Below are 25,107 nucleotides of genomic sequence, written 5' to 3'. Positions count from 1 at the left end.
CACTGCTGTTGTGCTCGAAGGGGTGAAGGTGCTAATTACTTATGCTTTCTCCCCTCTTGGTTTTAGCCAATTAAGGAGCTAAATGGGATCTAAGAGTCACTTATAGTACCCAAAGCATAGGGCTCTCTGGAAAACTGGGCAGCATGGTCTTCCGTGTGGCTCTCCAGTCTGAACGTACATATCCAACCATATGCCTGCTAAAGAGAAGCAGACCTCCCTTGTGGTTGGGGATGGGAAAAGGAGAAGAGCAGCAAGCTCCAGATGAAGCTAGGTAGGTCTAAGGAAACCAGAAGGACTCTGCTCTTGGCAAATGTGGCCTAGTGGATTTACCTGGTTCTCCCTGATCTTACCAAGCAGATCAGTCATTCTTCCTCTGGCTGGAGCAGCACGTGATGGGGGAAGTCAGGAGAGAGACTGGAAATGTGTATTCCCATACTGCTCTCCTCTGGGCATGGGGCAAGATGGAAATGTAAGCGGTGGAGTCACAAGCATGTCCCTTTAATAACTACAATATTTGTGATCACCTCCTAGGTGCCTGGTAGTTTGATCAGGATAGCACAGTATATACCTGATTAGTTTAAGGTGGTTTTGCTTGCTGATGAGGGCCCAGAAACTGTGGGTTTTCCAGTTCCTCTAAATAGTCACTGGTTCTCTAAGTCAAGCTCTGGGCTAGCAAAAGGCTTTTGCTCTTGTGTAGTTATCAGCAGGGGCCATGACTGGCCACAGACTGAGTCTGCCCTGGGTAGTAGAGGTCAGGAGCTGGGAAAAGAGAGGAATTGTCTCTAGTTTAGTGTTCTAGGCCTCTGGCCAATGAGATTGGTTTGAGGATGAAGACTAATCCAAGGTAGACCAAGAGATATGATCTTGAGACTTTTGTTGGAATTTCTCTTTGTCAGAACTAGCAGCTCTCCTGTCAGTGGCAATTGCTGACCATGGGTGACACACACCTGCAGCTGCTCAGTCAACCCTGTTAAGACATCCAGCCTGGGAGGAGAGCCAGTCAGGAGGAAACCAGAGATCAAGTTCTGATTACTGTGTTCCAGTATCAGGATCCCACTATGCCTGAGCCAGAGAGACCGTTAGGTCTTTAAGTGAGCCCATATATCCCCGCTCCTTTTTTAAGCTGGGTTTCTGTTGCAAGCAATCAAAAGTCTTGGCTAATGCACTTGTAGATCTTTCTAATGGAATAAACAGTCTTTAGATAGTTGATTGTAGAAATAAAGCAGGAAACATACAACACAATGAGATAGGATTCTCAGAACCTCTATGACCAAAAGTAACTCACTTCCACCTTCAGGTAAAACTGGAGCCTCTGTGGTTGCCAGTATATTTACTCTTTTGAATTTTAGGATTAACATTAGGAGTGGTAGCTGAAGCTATAAAGCAGCCAGAAACATTTCAGTTTGAGTTGATCAGTCCAGTTTTTTCATTTATCAGGAGTGGAGAGAAGGGGGCTGGAAAGGAGTGAATATGCAGAAGGCGCTTTGGTATTTGGGGAGAAGCTAGGAAAGGTGTAGGTGGTGTGGGTCAAGGTAGCTGGGGAGGAAACAGAACACAGAGCATTTGGATGGGAGTGGAGGGAACACTAAAGATGTCAGAAGAGATGACGGTGGAAAACACCAAAGGTTTTACCTGTAGAGATGTCACAAGAAGTACGGCAGACAGTCTTTCCGAGGCTTGCCTTTGCAGGGTCATCCATACCCTTGAACAATACTGGTCTGTGTGCCCACATAATATATCAGGAAAATGGATACCGATAAAGACTATTGACTGTCTCCTGCCAGGTAAGATTTAGAATGTCGTCCCTCCTAGGTATCTGTACTTGTATGTTAGAAGCTATGATATGAGATTATTGATCATTGTCATATTTTCTTTGTGAAATATACACTCTGAGTTATGTTAAGGCTCATAGAACACTCTGGTATCTGTATTTCAGAGCCTGACACTAGTGTGATTGTGGGTGTGGGAAGAGTGGGTGGGAAGATGGTGTGATCTGTGTGATTGTGGGTGGGTGTGGTGGGGAAATGGATGTAGTCTGAGTTAGATGGCATGTGCCTGTGTGTGTATCTGTGTGTGTAGTTGTGGTGGGAGGCACTGGTTTGAATCAGCAGGGGGCTTGGCTTGTCCGACAGGCAGCTGTCAGCCAAGGGGCACTTCCAGTTGTAATTGAGAAATGGCAGTGTGCTATCTCTCCCAGAGCAGGATGATAGTAATTAATTGTTCATTGATCCCTGCAGGTCAGCTAGAGGTCAGGGAAGTTACTTTAGTGGCCTTCTAGTTTGCCAGGCAGCCAGGAGCAGTGGTTTGAAACCTCGGTGAGAACTGTCCTGTGCCCTAAACCCTGATGCAAGGTGATGGGATAATTATGGTAACTTAATGTCTATAATTACAAATAATACACAAGTCAGCTGTACAGAAAAACCATGCCAGCACACTATTTAAGACTTAAGGAGGAGGTGGAGAAAAGGTGTTTGACAGTGGACATTTTTCAGCACAGAATGGAACACTGCAATATGATTGTTATTATCATCACTATCAAAAACTTAGGTAAGTGTCCATCTGTGAGTGAGGCTGTGAGTAGAAAACGCCACAGATCTCATCTCAGATCCACATAGGTGATTTCATTCTAAGACAGAGAACTCCTGCGAAATCTGAAGGGCACATACACGGTGAGAGGATAAACTAAGACCTAGTTCAGGTTCCAGCGCTTTTGCAAAGTCTTCTTCCATCTGCCATGTTCTCCCAGTCTTCAGTTATCTCCAACACATGACAAGGACACCCTCCCTTCATCTATGCAGTCTTCATTCTGCAAATATTAATGGTGCCTCTCTTTTGTTCCAGGCACTGTGCTAGGTGTGCATGCTGCATCTAAGTGCCCATGGAGCCTGTCTATGTCCTGAATGATTTTCTCTGTCAACATCTCCCCTCTCCAACTAGATTGTAAGCTTTTTGAAGGCTGGCCATGTTGCCTATCTTAAACAACAGCCACAGCAAACATTTATTGAGTGTTAGACTGGGCCGGCCATGTGGAAAGCTCCATAAAGCTTAGCACAGGGCCACATCTACTGATCCCTCAGTAAATATTGATGAGTTTTAAAAATATGGAACTGAATTGTTGAGCTGATCATGGGGATGGTGAGGAGCGTGGGTGGGGGTTGCTGTGGTGAAGTCTTGATAGGTGAACTGTCTCCTGTGGGATGAGATTCAGAATAATGTCCCTCTGAGGCATCTGTACTTGTATGTCAGAAGCTCTGGGGAGAGGTTATTGACAGAGTCTCTTGTGTAAACTTTCTTTGTGAAATATACTATCTCTAAGTTATGCTAGGGCTTATAGAACAATCTGGTGTCTACATTTCAGGGGATTTTAATTCAGGGAAGTGAGTGTTGGGGTGAAATTAGGGATCTGCTTTTCTTTTGAAGTGTTGATAGAAGGTTCTTTCTGTGCACCTGCACTTCTCTATTGGATGGCGCTGGATGTGGTTGCCTTTTGTGGCTCTCGGCTGCAATACAGTTCTCTTGCTGAAATGACCTCCCTCTGACTGATGCCTCGGCCCTAGGCTCATCAATGGCTACCAAAGCCAATGGACACCTGTGGAACATAGTGTGGCATTTAACCCCATGGCCTTCATGAAATGTGCCCTTTTGCAGTTGTTAATCCAAGGCTCTTGTGTTTCCCCCCCATCTTCTTAGTGTTGTTCCCAGTCCCCTTCATGGGCTCTCAGGTGTTCCTCTATCTCAACTAAGTTCTCCATTGTAATTGTCACCTAGAGTCTCTATCTTCAGTGAGATAGATGTCTCTCCCAAGCTCCGAGTCCTTCTTTCTTCGGACTTCATAGGCAGATGTCTTCACCTGAATAACCCATACCCATCTTAAACTAGTAAATAAAAATGGAATGCGTGATCATGTCTCAGTCTCCCATCCTCACCTCTATACCTGTTCTCCATGTAGTAAATGGCACCTCCATACAGTTGCCCAAGTTAGAAGCCTGGGGGTCATCCTTGACCCTTTCCTTTCCCTCGCCTTTCACCTGGTTGGTCTCCAATCCCTGGGATGAGTTTACCTCCTAAATATCTTTTGTATCTGTTACCTTCTTAACTTGCCAGGCCACCAAGATCATCCACTCCTCCTCATCTCCTTCATAGGGCACTGAAATGGTTGCTGAAATTGTCGCCCTGTGTCCCCACTTGTCCACTCCCATTTCTTTCCACCTTCCTCTAGAGATCTTTGAAGAAGCGCAGATTACAGCTCCTGCCCCACAATGAAAAGGTCGACGGTGACGTCATCGGGGTGAGCCTGGAATAGAGGAGGCTGTTGCTGGAGCATCTCCCACAACCCCAGCGGCCTGGAGCTGGCCTCCCCCGGCCCCCACCACCGCCCCCGGCCGCCACCACCACCACTGTCACCTCCGCCGCTGCCTCCTCAGGGCTCTCCTCCTTTACCATGTCTACACATTCTAGGCCTTCCGTCCTGGAGAAGAAGCTAGAATCGGTCTCCCTGTGGGCCCGGGGTGCAGCCATGGCGGACGGCGGCGGAGCGGGCCCGGCCTCAGCCAGCGGGGGCGGTGGTTCCATCAACCCGGCCTCAGCTCATCGCCCTCATCGTGGAGCAGCTCAAGAGCCGGGACCTTTTTGACAGCTTCCGCCGGGACTGCCCGGCCGACGTGGACACCAAGCCAGCTTACCAAAATCTGAGCCAGAAAGCAGATAATTCTGTGCCAGCACATCTGGACCAGCGGGCATGGAATCCTACAATGAACAAAAATCAACTGCGCAATGGTCCGAGGCAGACTGTGGTTCAGTCAGGGATGTTGGAAACTGGAGTAGACAGGATTATTTCTCAGGTGGTGGATCCAAAACTAAATCACATCTTCAGGCCACGAATAAAACGAGCAATTCATGAGTACCTGGCGGCCCAGATAAAAGCAGCTGTGCAGGCAGCCCCTACGGAGCCTGAAGGCCAGGACCCTCCAGCTCCATCTCAGGATAATTTCTAAGAATAGGCCTGACACCTTTTGAAAGCTCTGTTTAATTTTTGGTGAAGAAATGGATTCGGTTACATAAGAGTGCAATTTCAGACTGAAGATAGGCCAAGGTCATCACTGAGCTCAAGATCCCCATCTCGACCATGGGCAGTGACCAGATTGAAAGGGGAGCAAGTTCGGCCACGGGGAAGTTGACGGTCGCCCCTGCATTGCGCGACCATTTGACCAGCCCGTCCAAGGGCATGACACCAAGTAGACAGTCAGAGAGAGAAACACTGCAGCAACCCAGGGTTGTCCTGAAACAGACTTTTATACTTGAACATGGAGACTGCACAGGGACTTTAGGGTTTGTGTTCTGGGATAAACGAAAGCTACAGCAAGAGAACATAACCAATTCCAAAGACAATTTCAAAGAACAGTGTCGGTAAAGGTTAACGGAGTAGTATTTGACAGTACTTATTTGATATTGTCTCTCAGAGTTGCAAACTAGATTGTACACGACGTTAGCGTCAGATAGCTTTAAAGTTGTGACCTTCTTGTCTATGAATCCTCAGCCAGTTTCCTTTCCTCTGTAAGAGGTAACAAAACATGAAACCCCAGAATGAGTGAGAAGTTTTGAGAAGTTCAGATGTTAGGTATGAGGAAACTCATTTGCAGACTCTCTGTCCAAGGCTGCTTCCCGTCTTGCAGGGGCTAGTGAGTCTTGAGTGTGTTTATGTTACTGTCACATTTGTGTTTTTTTAGAAAAATGGATGATCAATAAATGACTTATCTTTCAACAACCCCAAAAAAGAAATGCAGATTACATCCTTGTCTTCTTTAAACTCCATCAGTTTTCTGATGTTTCTAGAAAGTCAGACACCTGGAATGGTTTATGAGGCCCGTGATAATGGGGCTCCTGGTCACCTCTGTTGCTCCAAATGATGGCCATGCCCGTGACTATCCTGGACGCCCTGTGTTCCCTCTGCGCACTGTGAAGGGAATGCCGTCCACCACTTTTACCCTCCTTTAAGACTCAGCCCCCAAGGAACCACACATCACGCCCCACCCTCATCTAAGCAGGAGTGACAGACTCCTTCCTTTGTGCTCCCGTAGATCCCATAGGTTTGACCACACTTAAAATAACAGCCAGGTCTAACAAAGCACTTACTCTATGGCGGGCAGTGTACTAAATGCTTAACTTCACTTACCATAGTAAGTCCTCACAATCTAATTGAAGAAATCCTATCTTTATTTCCATTTACAAATGTAGAAAACAAAGCTCAGACACTGCCTAAGTGGTGGGGATGGGCCTGAGCCTGTGTTGAGCACAGAGCCCTCACTTTTAACCCTTTTAACCATGCTTTTAACCACACCACCTCACCACAGTGAACTGTCTTTGCTTACAGATCTGTCATCCCCACTTAAATGTGAGCTTCCTCCAGGGTAGGGATTTGCTTTGTTCATTTCTTTTCCTTAACCCCAGGACCTAGCACATTACAGGAGCTCCGCAATTTGTAGAAAGAAACCAGTTCTGGATTTGTCTTTTCCAACATTTAATTTCTCAGATGGCAGCATTTATCATCTAAAAAGTGAACAAAAATTAATTTCGCATCTGGTATCTACATATCTAAGCAAAAAAGAGCTTTCTTATCCCTGGAGGTATTTTATCTGTAATATTTACCTATGAGTTATTTTAAATGGTTCCTCAAAATTTAGAGTTCAGAAGGTAGAAGACCATGTCCTCTCTGAAAGTGTCCCTTCCTCTCCCAGGTACCAGGCTTTTTTTAAAATTAGCTTCAGAATATGAACAACCCAGCTCTTTAAAGTTTAATGTCCCAGCCATTTTAATTGTTTCTTTCAAAGTACAAAAGAGCAGCTGGGCCACATCGGCAGTAATCACTTGCCAACTTTCCTTTTTACAAAAACAGCTAAGCTCTTTCTGAGATTTAAAATCACTCCATCTGAGACCCCGGCTTGGCACCTATCTTTGCGCTAACATAAAAGGAACCTAATTTCTGCTTTTAAGAAATGTGTTGCGGAAGCGATTTTTGGTTTGGGGTTTGTTCTTCTTTTTAAAAGTAACGTAATATAAAGTGTAATACAATTTTTGAAGTTTTTTTTTTTCCTCTACCAGTTTTCTATTTCCACTTTCTACTTGAATTGTCCTAAGATGGGGTTGCCAGATGAAATAAAGGATGCTCAGTAAATGTGAATTTCAGAGTAGCAACAGATACTCTCCTAGGGCATGGACCATTTAATATTTGAAACATATTCGTATTAAAAAATATTTGTTGTGTTTATTTGAAATTCGAATTTACTGGTGCCCTGTGCTTTAGTTTGCCAAATCTGCCAACCCTAGCCTGAGTGCTTCCTCTTCCCACCGCATGAGTTTGGCAAATGGAAAATGCTAACCTATACGATGGACACTGCTGCGTTCTGAAAATAAATATGTAAACAAATAAAACTGTGCTGTGACTTGAGAGAGCTCATCACATGCATGCAGCACGCATGCCCACTGGTCCCTGCTAAGTAATTCCTTTCTTGCAATCCAGAAGGATAAACAAATGCAATTTTTGGAATTTTATAGATTCTTATCAATGAACTACAAGTATTTATTGAAAACGTATGTTTTGGGGGGACTTGGAGTCTGAAAGGGTAGGTGGCACAGTCAGGGTCACAGTTTCGTTTCACGAAGCAAGAAAGAAAATTGTAGTTGTAATCTTAATAATGAGTAAAGAGAGTTTCAGAGAAGGAATACAGTAATAGACGCCAGTGAGATAGAAAGAAAGCAACAGAGAGATAGACAGAGGGAAAGACAGAGAAACAGAAAAACAGAGACAAAGGAGAAACAGAGAAAAGGGGAGGGAGAAAGAGATAGAGACAAACAGAGACAGAAAGACACAGAGAAACAGAAGCAAAGAGACTGAAAAAGAGACAGAGAGGTGTGCGTGTTTCCTTTTTAAGCTGCAGGGCGACTCTTCCATTCCCCCCTCTCCCCTCCCCCACTCAGATATCCCGGTTGGGTGGGTCCTGGGGTCTGGGCGGAGTCAGCACCTGTCACAGGCACGCCCCCTGGGGCACCATTTGGCCCTGGGTCTGAAATTGATTCTTTCTGGATTTCAGGGCAGCAGCAGCAGGCAAGAGCTCGGCTGTCACTTCCAAGACTTTTATAGACTCTGACAGGAACGCTGCTCCCTGTCTTTTGTCTTTTGTATTCTGTTTGTGTTCAGCCTCTAATCCACGTGGGGAATAACATGCTGGGCCTGCGGGGGAGGGCCTGCCTATGGGCCTTGTGCCAGCAGGATAATCTGTGGAGACTGGGGCGCCCGCTCCTCTCCCAGGCATCCTTTTTGATTTTCACACGTGCACCGGGATCTCCTTTGCAGGAAATGATTTCTGGGCCCACCTCCTGGCAACTTTGAGGGCAAGGACCCTGCACTCAAGGCACTCATGGGCTTGGGAAAATGAGTATCTACGATAGGCAGGCCAGTGTAGAATGACAGTTACAGATGTAAGTGCACGTGGCTTCATAGCAGGGAGTGTTTCCTAGGACTGAAGTGTCTCTGGGGTCTTTGAAAGAAGAGAGATTTGAGTAGGACCTGGAAAGAAAGGATAGGCCAAGCTGGGATGGTGCCTCCAAAAGGCAAGGCCAAGGGAAGGGGCAGGAGAGAGGGATGGGAATGGCAGGAGTGGCTGGCGGCAGGGAGCAAGTGGTTGGAGAATCTTCACACTGATTTGAATGGTTCCCCATGCAGGAAGCCGGAGTGCATCTCAGGTTGAATGCTTCTCAAACTTGAGTGAGCATCAAGGCTAACCGGAGGGTGGTGATTGAAATGCACGTTACGGGGCCCACTCCTACAGTTTCTGATGCAGTGGGTCTGGGGTGAGGCCTGAGACTGCATTTCCAACCAGGTTCCCAGTAATGCTGGTGCTGCTGTCCCAGGGAACCACACGTTGAGAACCATTGTGTATCAGACACTCTCTGGAAACCCAGAACCACTTCCCTCCGCATCCATTCCCTCTCCACTGCCTGGAACTGGCTGTTTTCCAGATTCTTACTAAACACAATAGGTGATGTTGATTAACTACCCATTTTTGTTTTGTTTTGTTTGGCAAGAAGAGAGGAGGAAGAAGATAACGTTACCTGGTTTTTTTCCATCTATTAAATCTTTGAAATTTCAGTTATCATTTCTTGGGTACTCTTCCCACCCCCACTGCCAATTCACAGATAATTACGAAGAGCCAGAAGGTCTAAATCACTGCGCTAGCCTCTCCCCTTCTTTGCCCCTCCAGTGAAGGCACCAGTGATGAGTGGGGACAGCAGATTTGCACAGTGTTTCTATGAAGCCTGACGGCTAAACACATTATTTCTGTTTCCCATCCCTTGGTGTGACTCAAAATCACAGAATCGGAAGAGGGAGAATGGGGTTCTATTTGGATCGGAGCTTTAGCTCCATCATTGGGTATGGGCAGCTGTGGGCATAAGGGGTAGGCTGTATGACTGAGGAAATGAATGTTATTCAGTGGGGGTCTTACTAGATCAACGGTCAGCGTCAGGAGGTCCAGCTGGAGCCTGTGTGGGAGGAGCTTGTGTTGCTGACTGGTGAGTGCCCATGGAAGAGGTGCCGGCTCACTGACGTTTCAGTTGCATATTTCTTCCTGCTTTCTCTAATTCATTTTTTTAAATCTTGGTGATAAAAACCATCCTACCTCAAAAATATTGAACAGGTGCCAAAAATGGGGAACAATCACATCCTTTCTATTTTGGGCTGATTTTCACTAAAGCATTAATAATAATGGGATTTGCCTTCTGGAATTTGGAAGAGGAATTTTCCCTGCCTTCCACAGCAAAGCTTTTGGGCTGGAGCATCATTGCATGGTCTGGAAACCACCAGCCGGGGCTGTGCATGAACACAGCTGATCTGGCCTAAGTAAGAAGAGACCAAGAAATAGGAAGCAATATCAGAAGTGGTAAGAGAAGAGAGGCGAGAAGATCTCTGGGAGGTATCAGGAATGCCATGGGTTGAGATGGGAAGGGGTTGGCAGTCTGTAGAGTATGGGCATGGAGGTCAGTTACCCAACATTCTCTACTCTCAGGTCACATTCACAGCCCTCCCTAAGGCAAGCCAAGACAGGTTCTGTAGAGCATCTCCGAAACCTCACCCAGCTAGGGAGAAAGCAATCCCTCGCACAAAGAGTTCCAGTGATTTAATATGCACAATAGGTTGCAGCTTAGCTCTCTTTGCCCTCAGCTCCCACTAAGATTTTTCTCCCCCTCACATGCTCTTCTTCTTCGTTCCTCCCTCGTCCTTGATCTCTCAAGGCAGGCAGCCTCCTGCTGTCTGGGGAGCTAGTAGCTGGGCTGTGAATGCGTTTGTGAGAACACGATTTGCTTTAGGTCGGAAACAGATTGTCAGGTTTCTGGTTGTGGTGCTGTTGCATACACACCACATGATCCTCTTTTCATATTTCTGTTGTGGACTGTAGATGGAACATGGGCCGAACGTGAATGGCAGGGAGTCAGTGGCATCCTCAACATGAGAAGAGCTCTGTGTTGAAAGGCTGGAGACCATGGTTCTGGTCACGGCCATCTATATAACCTGCCTGGGACCTTCGACAGCCAACGTAGCCTCCTGGGCCTCAGTTTCATCATCCTTCTAAAATGCTCACCTATGGACTCCCAGTAAAGAAGGCAAAGGTTTTAAGATTCAACTTCCGAAATCCCCTGTTGTGACCTGGAAGGGCTAGGTGATCCCTTGGGCCCTCTCTTAGAAGTGCATATTGATTCCTTAAGTTAGTTCATTGTATCCTGACACTAAAGGGATGAGATCAACCAATGTGTGGGTTGTGATGGCTGCATGTCCTCTTGGGAGGCCTGAGGATGGAGGCTAGTCGGATACTGGAAAATCAGGAAGCACCAGAGGCTGCGTTGAGGAAGGAGGTGCTGGATGGTCAGTGGATTCAGCACCTCTCCCTCCTCCCTGGTGGCTCCTGCAAAATACCACCCTCCGTGTGAGAAATGTCTACCCCAGAGAATGCATTGATTCTGAAATACTCTATTTCGTCATTTTTATTTGTCAGCAAACCAAACAGACAACCCGAGTGTCTAGACAACCATACTGAGTGAGCAAATAATTCCAGGCAAAGTTAAAAATATTTTTGGGGGTTAGCCTATACAGCTTATTGTGGATAAATATATTTCTTTTTCCCTTCTCAAGGACTGGAAATAGGCCATGAACTCTGGCTTTTGGGCTCATCCAGGGCCTGGGAGGCTCAGGTTGGGAGAATACATTTCTAGGTGAGAAGCAGGAGGAGGGCTCCAGAGTAGAGAATGGTGGACTCTCGTTTGGGGGCTCCTGTACCCATGGCTCACCTCTTGAGGGGCCTGTCCCCACTGTCAGTGCAGGGAGCAGTGGTTTGTACAGGGCCACCACGCAGGGGCCAAAGCTGTGGGTAGCCGGCTTCCAGGCAGCCCTCCCACGCTGGCACTTCCTATCTCAGCTGGTTGTTGGCACGCAGCCCTTCTCCCCAGATCCCTGACACAGGCTAATTGCTTGTAACAAAACTTGGCCTTAGAAATGTCAGGCATAATGGGAAGCGGGAGGAGGAGGAAAAAGAGAATCAAAAACAACAAGAGGAATTTGGCAGAAGCCACTGCAGAGGGTGCAGCCTCCGGGGCTCCCAGGGCTGCCAGGTTCATTAATGGATCTGGATTTAGAAGGTCACCACCTTGCAAAGGCAGTTGCTCCAGCCGGGCGGACCCCAGGTAGTTGCTGTCATGAGAACACCTTGGAAAGGGAAGGGAAGTGTCAGTGGGCCCCACAGCACTTCAGAGCTGCTCCGGGGCTTGGCCGAGGCCTGCCCTCCTCCAAATGCCAAAGTCAAACATTTATTAAGCCAGTTCCTTCCAGTCCACTGGGCCCGTCGCTGACAGGAGGCAGGTTCTTTCGAAGGCCTGGCCTTGACTCAGGGAGGCCATGGGGCCACCCTTGTCACCTCTCACCTTCTGCTGTGGCTGCTCTTGGCGGGGGCACGGGACTGGGAGCTGAGAAATGACAAGTGTGACCTTGGGTCTGCCCCACAGAAATGCTATTTTCAGTACCTTCCTGATCTCCATTTTTAGATTCCTTGTTTTCACAGTTGTCTAAAAATTGGACAAAGCTGATTCTCACTAAAGCATTAATAACAATGGGATTTGGCTTCTGGAGTCTGTGCCAGTAGAAAGGTCTGGCTGGGGGCACTGCCCCAGGCAAGGGGAAGCTTGGGTTTCTCAGCCCAGCCTCAGCTTCCCCCTTGGCTTCTCTGCCCCTCCTGCAGTGAACCCAGCCAACACAAGCCCTGTGGGCTCTATGAGACCCCAAGCTGGACCAGAGGGTGTGTGTGTTTGGGGGGACTGGGAGGGGTCTGCTTCTCCCTGTGCAGATGTCAAAGTTAATCATTTCCGAGGTCAGCTCTTTGACTCTTTGCTGAAATCCCATTGTGTGTTCAGAGTCAGATCCACGCAGCTGAACCCACCCGGCTTGTATGCTGGGGTCCCAGGCGGATGGTGTGAAGATTCAAAGCCAGGCTGCCTGGATTTTCTTTCTGTTTCTGACACTTCCTAGCTGGGCAAGTCACCTCCCCTCTCTGTGCCTCAGTGTCCTCACCTGTAAGATGGCGAGTGCATACCCACCTCATGGAGTCATAACGAGGGTTAAATGAGCTCATACACATGAAACACTGAAGAACGGTGCCTGGTGCCAGCGAGTGTGATAGAAGAGTTTATTAGCAGTGTACGTTGCTAATTGTCTGAAATCTTTGCACTCTAAGTATTAAGGGCAGCTCTCCTTTCTCTAAAATACTATTCTCAGGAGAGGATTTATTGAACATCTAAGTACAATGTACACAAAAATGGACAAGGCCTCCACAGATGCCAGCCTTCCAGCTTCCTCGATGGAAGCAGATTTCGCACTTGGTTTCCAGCCAGCATGTGTTTGGAGAGCTCCCTGGGTGGTGAACAGGGCTGGGGCAGCCACAGGATAGGGATGGGTGGAGGGATCGGCCCGGCTGCTATCAGGGGCTGGAGCCAGGCACTCCTCATGATAAATTTCTAAGGGTGAAAGAGACTTAAGAGACATATCAACTAAATTCAATATGTAGACCTTATTTGGCTCTTGCTTTGAACAAACCAAACCATAAAACTGCATTTTTCAGATAACTGGGAAAATTTGATCACAGAGGGCTTGTTAGGTGTGACAACGGTATTGTGGTTGTTTTTCCACAGGTCTTTCTTGATAAGGGAGACACATTTAAGTGTTTATAGATGAAATGACATAATGCAGTTTGCTTTAAAATACTTTAGTGGGGTTCAGAGGAAGAAGGATGTGACCAGACTGACCAAATGTGGATAATTATTGAAGCTGGGTGGCGCTGCAGAGGGATTTGTATCACAATTCCATTTTTGTGTCTTTGAGAATATCTGTAATAAAAAGTTAAAATAAAAACACAATGGAGTTGTAGCTGATTGGTCCAAGCAGGGCCCTGTGACCCTCAAGCCTCCCGGATGGGCAAAGTCACCTGTTCCTTGTACTTGTGGCCCCAGCCTAGCCTCCTCCTCTGTGTCCTTACCATGAAGAGCGCACACTTCAGCCATGGAACTGGTGGCTATGGAGACAGGAATTCAAAATTTTTGAAGGAGACTTGCAAGTAAAACCTGGGAACTAGGAGGGCCCCATCTTTAGGCTGAGCTCCCCAGGCTGTGTGAGGCCTTCACTCTTGCCCTGCTGACCTGGCACTGCAAAGACATTCTGGGCCAAGGAATTGCTTTTTCACAGCCTCAGGAACACACGAGGAAATGCTTCCACTGCCTTGAAAGGCCCTTGGGTCCCTCAGCTCTGTCACTGTGCCATTTTCTCTAGAAAAGTCTATCACTGGAGTGGAGGGCAGTCCCATCCAAGCCCCAGGGAGGTCCTCCAGGCTGCCTCGGTGGATATCCTTTTCCTGAATGTCTGAAGATCTCTGTCACTTTGGAAGTGTCCACCTGCAGATCTTAGATGCTGGCTCACACCCCCAGAACATTCTGGAAAGTTATTGAAGATCCATGTTCTTCTCCCTTTCCCCTTCTCTGAGCCTACTCCACACACTCCCATTTCAGAACTTGGGAGTGTGGGCAATGTTTACCACTGTGCACAAGCAAATCCTACTGGGATGAGGTGGCCTGGAGGATACATCTCAGAGGAGTAGAGGTTTCCAAGCCAATACGACTATTAGGATTTGGTGGTACTCTTCTGTGACTTGATTTGTGTCATCCTGGACAATTCCTTTTACCTCTTTTGAATCCAATTGCTCCCATTTGAAGGACTGGAGTGATAGGAGATCTAGCTGCAGGACTCTGACTGGTGGTCAGGAGTCCTCACCCCAGTGGTCCTTCAGGACTGAGAGTTGAGTGATCCCCAGTACCTGTGATGACAGGAGATGTGCTTTTAATCTGGCCTGCCAGAGTCTGCATTCCAGAACCTTCTGAACAATCCTCACAATGTCAGCAAATCAATCAGCAAGCTTCAGGTAAGCCAGCTACTCCCCAGGCAGCTATATTTCTTGACATTTGGAATCGTATTCTGTCTACCTGTAATTCTGGGTTTTCATGTCATGCTGGTAGCAAGTGGAGGAGTGGGGTGGACAGGAGGAAACTGAAGATTGTCTGGCTGGAGCCTTTCCTAAGCAGTTCCTGGCAGTCTAGCCCAGGTTCCTCTGGCATTGGTTTTGGGGTCCCTTGGGTGTCTGGTACCGTCACTACCCAGAACCAGTTTGGTGTGGGGGTTACAAGAACGGCACTGGAGTCTCCTGAGTCAGGACATGTGGAGCCCACTCCAGCTCAGCTGCTGACTGGTTCTATGTGCTATAGCTGCCATTTAACCTTTCTGGGCCTCAGTTTCCCCATTTGTGAAGTGGGGATAATATCCCCTACCTCAGAAACTTTATTGGTGAGAATTAAATGAGTCAAGCTCTCAGAAAACTGCCTGGAGTGAGATAAGGGCTCAACATCTCTCAGTTGGGATCATGACTGCTCACTTGCGGCCTGCCCAATGCCCTGTGACTTTTGACTAACTGTCTCTGGCAGGTGGGATTGTGATGGGAGTGAAGGGTGCAGAGTTATTGTATGGTGGGGGAAAAGAGAAAGTCATGTTAGTTATTTTATTAAATTGCAACACAGGAAAAAGGCTGCATCCTGAGTTCTACCCAGCACCCCCAAGCAGCCCATCCCTGCATCTTTCCTTGGCCACAGTCCTGGGGCCATGTTCAGGGCAGGTCAGCTCTTTCTGCTGACTTCTATTTTAGGTCCCTCACCTAGCTGCTGCCACTTGAATTCTTCCTTGGCAAGTAACTCAAGAAAACTGCCAGGGAGGGGAGTTTGTTTCCTTAAATGCCTTATTTGCTCAGTATCTACTCTGTGTTCCCACTTGGTCAGGTTCTGGGGCCCCATGACTGCATAAGACAGAGACCCAAAGTCTCCCCAGGCCTCAAGGTCTACCTGACCCATAGCTCTCATTCTCCAGCCTCACCCTCTTCATCCCAGACATGCACCAAGCACCCTCGGAGCCTTCACCTCTGCTGTCTTCTGAGCTCAGAGCCCTCTCCCCACCCACATACACACAAATAACTCCCTCCCTGGCTTCCTGCAGGTCTGTGTGTTAAAGTAACCTCCTCAGAGGAGCTTTCTCTGATTTTACTCTTTAAATCAACCCTCCAATCTGGTCTGTTCCCTGCCTTTTGGTCTTCATGGAGCTCATCACTCACTAATTGACATTCCATTATATATTAATGGAATTTACTTTTTATCTGTCTCTCCCAGAACTGAATAGACTTCAGGCATTCTTAACCTTTTTGTTTCATGACCCCATTGATAGTCTTGGGGTCTACAGATCATTCCTTTTCAGAGGAAGTTTTTATAAATTTGTAAGGCAGAACACATAGCATCATAAAAGAACCAACTATATTGAAATATGGTTATCAAAATATAAAAGAAATTTCAAATTTAGGATATAAGTATTTCATGTGCTTCTTTGTTAATACATAACAGAATCTAAAAGTGGCCTCCCAATTCCTACTTTTTAAAGTAATGTTATTTCTAATAAATATTTCTAAGCCTATAAGAGATCTATAATGTGATATAAAAAGACTTATTAGTAACAAAGCCACAGGCACTGCTAATACTTATGTGGTTTGTTGCCTAAATTCACAATTAAAGAAAATGCTACATTTTTGTTAGTTTAGTGAAAATGAAAATGCATTTTCTGCCCCACTCAAAGTTCAAGATTCCCTTGAGTTCTTCATGTCAGGTTGAGCTCTTTAGGCCACAGGTATTGTTTTCTTCCCTGCTAGCACCAAAACCATGCCTGACACATCACTGGTACTCAATAAATATTTCTGGAACAAGCAAATGCTTATGTTACAATCTAGTAGTTAAATGGCTAAAATTTGTTCCTGAATTTTCACATTTATTTTAATAATAAAATGATAACAATAGGTATTATGCAATGATTGCTTTCTGTATACCAGATCCTCCTTTATAAACACTATCTCATTTAACTCTTCCAATAACCTTGTGGTATATACTATTAATACCTTCATTCTGTGGGTATAGAAACTGAGATAAACAGAGTTTAAGCAATCTGTGAGGGTCATACAGTTTATATTAGGACTCAGATCTGTCTGTGTTCTTAAACTATTAAGGTAAGCTTCCTATGAGGGTCTCAGCCTCCAGGACTGGCCCACAGTTCCAACAGGTCCTTCCCTGGTCAACTTCATTGGGTAGGATTCCCACCAGCTCTCTTCCACCCTGGTCCTCTTAGGCTACCTGTGGTGTCAGCTGGGGGATCTTAGCCACTCACCCAGCTTAACACAACTACCTAAAAGTTAATGACCAGGATCTGGCATTACCAGGATCAATTTCTCTCTGCTTTCCAAATCTTAATGTTGACTCTTCTATTGAACTCCTTTCCCTAGATATCCTTCAATCCTTTCTACATTAATGTAAGAGTCATCTTCACCACAAAGACTTTCCTGGCTCTTCCCAGGTAGATCTGCCATGTTGTGTTTCCATTGTTTTCTGCACACACCCTACCACTACCCCATTAATACTGTATTTGTTTACATATCCTCCTCTTCTTACCATTCTGGCAGCTCCTTGAGAACAGAGACTATTTCCATTTTGTCTCTAAATCTCTAGGACATAGTGCAATGTCTGACATAGTAGGTGACTGTGAATGCTTGTTGAATGGGTGAATAGGTGAATGAATTATATGCACCAACCATAGTTAACATTTTGGCTGTTGTGTTCATTATTAATTGCATATAATGAAGTGTTTAATACCACTATGTGGCCCAAGAGAAATAGATTTTGAAGATGCAGAAATAGGGTTCCCCTTTATTTCCAAACTTGAAGTTAGCCTGAAAAAAAAGTATCTAGAACTAGATCACAACAGGGTAAAATATCCATTTGTTTCAGTTCCTCAAATCAATTCAAACCCCGTTAATACCTAATTTAATTCACTGCCTTTTTTAACAAAGAACATTAACAGATATGCTATTAAGCTGTGGGGTCATTCATAATTGGTCATCTCTCTGTGAATTAAATTTTAAAAAGGAAAAGTAAAATCAAAGAATAATCAGATTTCCTATTTATGCAGGGCAACTGAGTTAAATTATATTTACTTTCTAAAAATAGATTATTTTCTTAAGAAACAAACATTTATTTTGATCTCAAGTGATCTCAATATATCTTATGTAGAGTTAACAAATAAATTCCAGGTAATAGTATTATATATGTAATAGATTTAGTGTGCATTTAATGATGTTTGTGTATAGAGCACTGAGCTGAGACCTGAAGGAAAACAAAGATAGATTGAACACTGCCTCTTCCCTAAAAAGGAGCCTGGAAACAATAGAAGGGTGGAAGCCTGGAGGGATGGGCTGAGCTAAGCTGACGATGGAACTTATGCTTCAAAATATCAAGTACTGAGGCATTTTGAAGTCTTGGTCTAGTGGCCTGTCTAATGGTGAAGAGGACTCTTGGGTCTGCAGAGAAAGCAGGATATGGGATAAAAGGCCACCTTAAAACCACACTTTCCTTACTAATTCCCAGCAGTGATGGGTACCTCGAGTGTGCCCCAATTGCCAGCTGCCACAAACAATACTGTGGTGAGCATGTGATGACTCTCAATCCAATGACTAGTGTTCTTATATATAGAGAAGAAGACACAGAGGTGTGAAGACATAGGCAGGTGATGAATTTCCAGGAGCCACCAAAAGCTGGAAGAGGCAGGGAAGAATTCTTCACTGTCATGAAAACAGCACCAAAGGGATGGTGCTAAACCACTCATGAGAAATTTCCCCCATGATCCAATCACTCTCACCAGGCCCTACTTCCAATACTGGGGATTATAATCTGACATGAGATTTGGGAAGGGACACATATCCAAACTATAGCAAGTACTGAAGAATTGGGGGATCATATTTTAAAACTACCACAATCAGGATACCTGTCTAGGGTCCCTTTCTGCAATTAGTTGTGTCATCTTGAAGGAGAACGTTTACCTTGCTAGTCCTAGGTTTTTTGCAAAAAGCATGAGGATATTGGGCTACATAGCTATCCAAGGATCTGTGATTCAACGTCCATACATCACCACAGCATTTAGGTATAGGAAACTCTGCTGTAAGAGTTGTTTTAGTTTTTCAGTGGTTATATTGTATTGAGATCCCTTCACACATGTCCAAGTCCATGTCCTTGTGGAGCTTATCTAGCTTGGCTGCAGTTTTAGTTCTATTTCAGAAATCCCCCTGAGTTCTGAAGGGGGCTGGGGAGGTTAGCTCCACTGCTGGACACAGGCTCAGTTGTTCTGCCATCTCCTCCCTTGGGCTGCCCTGAACAAGGACTCAATCATAGAGTAGCTTGCTCAGAATTTAAAGGTCATTCTTCAAAAGAATGTAGGGGAAAAGAGTAGCTGCTTTGGTGTTCCATTTAACCTCTTCTCCAAGGTCTACCTAAGAGAGCATAAAATTCCTCAAGTTAGGGAAGGGTAGGGACAAGAGATGGAGGGATTTTGTCAGTACCTTTTATTCCCTCACTACAGCAGATGGGAGAGATGCTATTGCTACTGCCTTGTGATGCTAGAGGGACCAGGGAGGTCAGGGAGGTTACTCCCTCACACCAAAACCTGGAACACAAGATGGGGAACTCTTACCAAGACCTAATGTACACCTGTAAGATGAGGCATGAAAATGAAGTACCTCCTAAACTACCAAGAGCAGGTGGATCTACTTGGATGTGGATTTCAGAATCCACATGACAGGTTCTATGCATAACCATGATACAGGCTCAGAATCATTTCTATTTTTTTTCTAGTGGATGTTTGCAGGGCCCTCCTTCGGAGAGGGGTGATCAGAGGAGACAGGAAGAATAAACCACGAAGAAGTGCTGATCTTGTTTACAGAGGAATTTCTGAGTGTACCGGAGGAATCATAACCCAGGGAGAAGTCAGACAGATGTCTCAGAAAAAGAACACTAACCAAATCAAGAGGGTTTTTAGTGATCCTTTTCAATTCTCACTTGGATATATAACTGTATCATTGCAGGTTCATCTTTCTTTACATAAGAGATGAGTTTCAAATAAGTTTCTATGTAGAAATATTTTTCTAAATATATTTTATCTTAATGTGCAATGAAAAGTGTTTATTTTAAAAATGCTTACTTGGTGCTGCTCTCACGACAGTGAGTGAGTTGGCTTGAGATCTTGTTGTTTAAAAGTGTGTGGCACCTCCACCTTTTCTTTCTTGCTCCTCCTCCTGCCACGTGACAGTGCCTGTTCCCATTTGCCTTCTGCCTTGATTGTAAGTTTCCTGAGGCCTCCCCAGAGGCCGAGCAGATGCCAGTATTATGTTTCCTGTACAGCCTGTGGAACTGTGAGCCAATTAAACCTTTGCTCTTTATAAATTATCCAGTCTCAGGTACTTCTTTATAGCAATGTGAACTCTCTTATTGAGAAGGCATCTGTGTCTCTTCTTGAATCTAGGCTCTGTGATTGATTGACCAATACAAAATGGCAGAATTGACACCATAGTAGGTTCCCAACCCAGGACTTTAAGAAACTGGGAGCTGCCACTTTCTGTCTCTTGGAACTCTTATTAATGGAACCTAGCAACCATGCTGTGAGGAAGTCCAAGAGCCCTTGGATATGCTAATGTGGAGAGAAATCAAGTTCCTTAATTTTCAGCCCTCAGCTGAGCTCCCAGGCAACAGCAAGTCCCAATTTATCAGCCATGTGAGCAAGACATTTTGGAAGTGGATCTTTCAGCTCCACTTCACCCCAGCCCCACTTCACCCCAGCCCCAACTGGTGCTGGCTGCAGAGATGGGCCTTCCCTGCTAACCTCTGTTCAAATTGCAGATTGGTGTGTTAAATAAATGTTTACTTTTAGATATTTAATAGTTTTAAGGCACTAACTTTTGGGGCAATTTGTTACATAGCAATAAATGACTAGAATACTTTCTGTCCAATATGCTCCCTATTATACCATCAACCAACATCATTTTGGGAATGGGAGATGGAGCCAGTAGGTGAAGTGCTACATCAGTGTTTCTCACGCTTAGCCAGATATCAGAGTGATCTGGAAAGCTTGTTAAAAATGCAAATATCCTATTTCAGTATATCTTGGGTAGGTCCAAAAGCCTGCATTTTTAAGAAGTGTTCCAATTGTCCAAGAATACTATATTGTCACAGGTTAATTAAATTAGGGTTACTCTAATAGAAGAACAAGCTCACTGGCTAGAAATATTTTGGGAAAATTACAACTGTCCTTCTGGTCTACCTTCTTTCATACCTTAATCATTTTGTAGTTTGAAAAAGAATGATATTCAGCATCCTAGAAAGAGGAACAAAATGTTACATTAATCCACTTAATCATATTAGCTAAACTCCACAGCTCTGGAGTTGAGAGGCCATTTGCCTTACAGGTCTGCCAGTCAAATTCTGCATGCTCAGGGCTGCCAGCCTACAACTCTGTCCTGTGTCCTCCGCCTGTCACTTACTGTGGATAGATGCAGGGTGGTAGGAGCACATACCCAAGAACCAGACAAACCTGGGTTCAAAGACTGTGGGGCGAGGGGGCATCTTGTTAGGTGTGTGATCTTCAGCAAGTTAGCTTTCTAAATCTCTGATTACTCATCTGTAAGATGATAATAATCATGTTGCCTATCTCACAGGACTGCTGTGAGGATTAAATGACTTCTATATATTAAGTGCTCAGTACAATGCCTGGCACACAGTAAGAGCTCAATAGATGTGTCCAACAAAAGAAAAATACACATCGTTAGTGATGATACACGTCACCCACTACCTACATTTATACCTGGAGTTGGGAAAATGAATAACATCAGTGGTAACCACACATTGATATGAACCAGAGTCAAATCACTAGGGCATGTTTTAAAAACACAGACTTCTAGGCTCCAGTCTCACTGATTCTGGGTCAGTAGATGTGCATGAGCCCAAGAATTTGTGCAAATAATTATAAGGAGTCATTAGGTCTGGGACCCAGTAGAGCACTCAGAGTTTTTTGCTTTGGATCATGCTGAAGACTTGTTCATCAAGATCTTCTGTAAGATATAGCTCCATTCCAGCATATTTCCCTGCATTTTATGCACCCCAACTTCAACAATGAGGCTACCATGCTCCTTAACAGACTTGAATGACACAGGCCTCCATGAGTTAGTTCTGTTTTTAGCTTTTGAGAAGACTGATTCTCTAGTCTTTCTGGGACAAGGAGTGAGGAAAGCCCCAGGCAACTTGGCTTCCCTAATTTCTCTCACAGCTTCACATTCACCACCTCCACACCCGACCCTGCTCTCTACCCACAGAATAAAAGTAGATGTCACTCCCAGAGATTTTAATTAATCATCTTTCTATTTTTTTTTCCTTTTGGGTTAGACTCCTAAGTGTCTATCATGTTGATAGCACACTAGGGAGTCTTTTATCCTGAAAAGGTGAAAAATTGTACCCACAAAAAGAGTTCCCCATCTGATCAATTCTCTCTAACAACTTTATTGATTAGTTGCAGGAACATTTTTCATTTATTAATTATGAGGAAGATGTTTCAGGGATTCCTTAAAGTTAACTATTGTGATTTTTTTTTATACTGAGTTAACATTGACTGACTTGACTCAAACTGCTTAACAGGGCACAGAGTCTTAAAGCAGGTATTTGGAGTCTCAGAGCAGGGAGCTATTAAGTGCCTGTGAGCATAGGCAGTGGTCTGAATCTTCATTTGGGGCTGATTAATTGATTACTTGAAAAAAAACATGGCTTGTCCTTTTCAATAATGTGTTAGCATCAAAATATCATCCCATTATGATGTCCAGGCTGGTGATGGTTAATTAATTAATTGCTGCCAGTTAAAAACAATCTTCGACCCAGGTAAATCTTTCATTTATTAAAATCAATTTTGGTAATGGCTTTGCAAAGGGATTTGGGAGCAGAGTTAGGAATCTTGGCCAGCTCCTCCTTTCCTCCCCCTCCTTCCCTTCTTCTCTTCCTCTTTTCCCCCTTCCCCTTTCCTTCCCCCACCCCACCTCCATCCTCCATTTGGCTCCCCCTGACTCTGAGACTGGCAGGTACCTATTAGCACCCCATTCAGCAGTATGGGTCAGAGGCTCCCTGGGCTGTGCTTACTCTGTGGGTTGCAGGCTGGCTTCCACCTCCTCTCCACGAGTTACTTAGCAGAATAGTATCTGATGGCAGACATCCCTGCCAGCTTAATTCCCAAGGCTTCCTGAGGAAGAAGGCTGGGCTGCTCGGAAGAGAGGGAACCTGTACCAGGAAAACAAATGCTTGCTCTCCAGTCCTCAGCAGAATCCCCAATCCTGTCACCCACCATATCCTTGCTAGACAACATTCATGCCAAATAACCCTAATCATGAAAGAAAAAAATGCCTCCAGTAACACAACTTCATAGATGAACCAAGCACTGTGCTGGACACAAACATGAACAGGGGTCTATCCCTGCCCTCAGCGTGATTCCAGTCTACTGAATCAGTTTTTTAAAGTGCTAGCAGAAGTGAGGAACATGCAGGAGGAAAATTGGTGTGTATATTAGTCTGTTCTGATGCTCCTAATAAAGACATACCTGAGGCTGGGTAATTTATAAGGGAAAGAGATTTAATTGACTCACAGTTCGACATGGCTGGGGAGGATTCACAATCATGGTGGAAGCAAAGGAGGAGCAAAGTCACATCTTACGTGGCGGCAGGCAAAGAGCTTAAGAAGGGAAACTCCCTTTATAAAACCATCAGATCTCGTGAAACTTATTCATTATCACAAAAATAGCAGGAGAAAAACCCACCCCTGTGATTCAATTACCTCCCACTAGGTTCTTCCCACAACATGTGGGGATTATGGGAGCTAGAATTTAAGATGAGATTTGGATGGGAACACAGCCAAATCATATCATGGCGAGTGGATAAGATTAGGACAAGAAGAGATACCCACCTCACCTCAGGTGCTTCAGAGGAAAAATGGATTTGAATCCAAGGTAAAACATTATAAAAGAAAGTATTTCTCAGGAATAGGAGAGGGTAAAAATGAATCTGATTGGTGAATATGAACACCAGGAAAAATGAAAAGGGAATAAGAGGCAAAACAAAATCAAACCCCAAAATCCTTGTGGCTGTTCAGAGAGCTTACAGTGGAGTTTGAGGTTTTGAGGAGCCCTGAAGCAGAGTGGGCCAGGGGTTAGGGATGGAGGTAGAAGGCTGGGTCAGAGGAGCTTGGAGTCCTGAAAGGTCAAATAGAATATCAAAAGCTTTGAGCCATGTGTTTGATGCAAAAAGATAAAGGAGCGAGGGAGGAACACAGATTCGAGAAGATTGACGTAGGAATATGGGGCCACAGGGCTGCTCTGGGTTCTCTAGCAAGAATCAGCCTTCCCAGGACTGGGGAGAGCTCAACAGAAGGGAGGCAGTGAGGGGCACAGGGGGCATAACATCACTTAAAATGGGTTGAAGTCTCCAGAAAAGTTACATTCCAGGCTCCTCAAAAAACTTGCAAATGTGACCTTAATACTACTTACTGTTGTTGAGAAATTATGGAAATGAGGATAGGAAAATAACATATTGGCCAAAGTTCCTACTCTCAAATAAAAAGAAAGGGTAGATTCTGGAAACCATAAACTTGAACTCCCCTGACATGCATGCATAGGTTCTTGATAAAATTCCAGATCAAATTATTAAAAGGAAGATTGGAGGATTTTAGAAATGAATCCAGAAGTTCTTAGTAGTTAAAATAAAATTGCTAATAACAAGCCAAATGTACCATATTTCCCTTTCTGATAGGGCCATAGGCTTATGTATCAGAGGGATGACATAATTGTAGATCTTCTCTATTTTAGCAAAGCAAGTGAGCTGAGCTTGCCTGATATTCCTATGGGTAAATTTGTAAATTCTGGATTGAACTTGTGCAATTAGTTTAAATCACTACCAATGAGGATTCTTACTGAAAGAATCTTGATTATTGAACAACAGGAGAAATTTAGTTTAGAATTCTTTTCATAACCCTACCATGTTCAAAGCTTTTTTTTTTTTTTAAGTGAAGGAAGGTACAGGAAACATGCTTATCAGATTTCTACATATGACTCACATCTGGAAGGGATAGTTAACACAATGAAAGAACAAATCAATATTTAAACTTATTCTGTTAGGTTGGAATATGGAAAAAAACTAAGAGTGTAACAGGAATAAACATAAAGTCAGAGTTTAAGTTAAAAATCAATAATAAAGACACAGCATTGAGAATGTATGGCTTGGTAGCAGTTGACATAAAAAGAAGCTGGGAGTTTACCTAACCCTAAGAATACAACAGCATCATGTGACTGGTTAAGAAACTGATGCAGCATTAGGCACTGTCTTAGTTTGGGCGCCCCTAAGGCAGAACTTGAAATAAGAATTCCAGTACGAATAATTACTTTGGAAGGTGAACCCGGGAAGCCTCCTCCCATGTGGGATGGGAGAAGTGACACAGGGAAGGAACCAAGAAAGAATGAGCATCAAGTCAGTAGTGAGGAGGGTAACAGGAACAGGATGCTGCTGGGAAACTCTGAGAAGGATGTAGAGCATG

General features: G+C 44.8%; 1 protein-coding gene across 1 annotated transcript; it reads left to right on the top strand.

Annotated features, from left to right (window-relative positions):
- Window positions 1–4,516: 4,516 nt before the first annotated feature.
- Window positions 4,517–4,994, top strand: BOD1L2 (biorientation of chromosomes in cell division 1 like 2). The gene is given in 2 exon segments (XM_012446397.2): window positions 4,517–4,578; window positions 4,580–4,994. Coding segments are annotated over 2 exon segments (477 nt in total).
- The last annotated feature ends 20,113 nt before the right edge of the window (window positions 4,995–25,107 follow it).

Source organism: Aotus nancymaae, unplaced genomic scaffold (assembly GCF_030222135.1).
Source record: "Aotus nancymaae isolate 86718 unplaced genomic scaffold, 86718_ANA_hifiasm-v0.15.2.pri h1tg000020l, whole genome shotgun sequence".
NCBI classification, from domain to species: domain Eukaryota; kingdom Metazoa; phylum Chordata; class Mammalia; order Primates; family Aotidae; genus Aotus; species Aotus nancymaae.
This window is presented reverse-complemented; position numbering and strand designations above follow the sequence as displayed.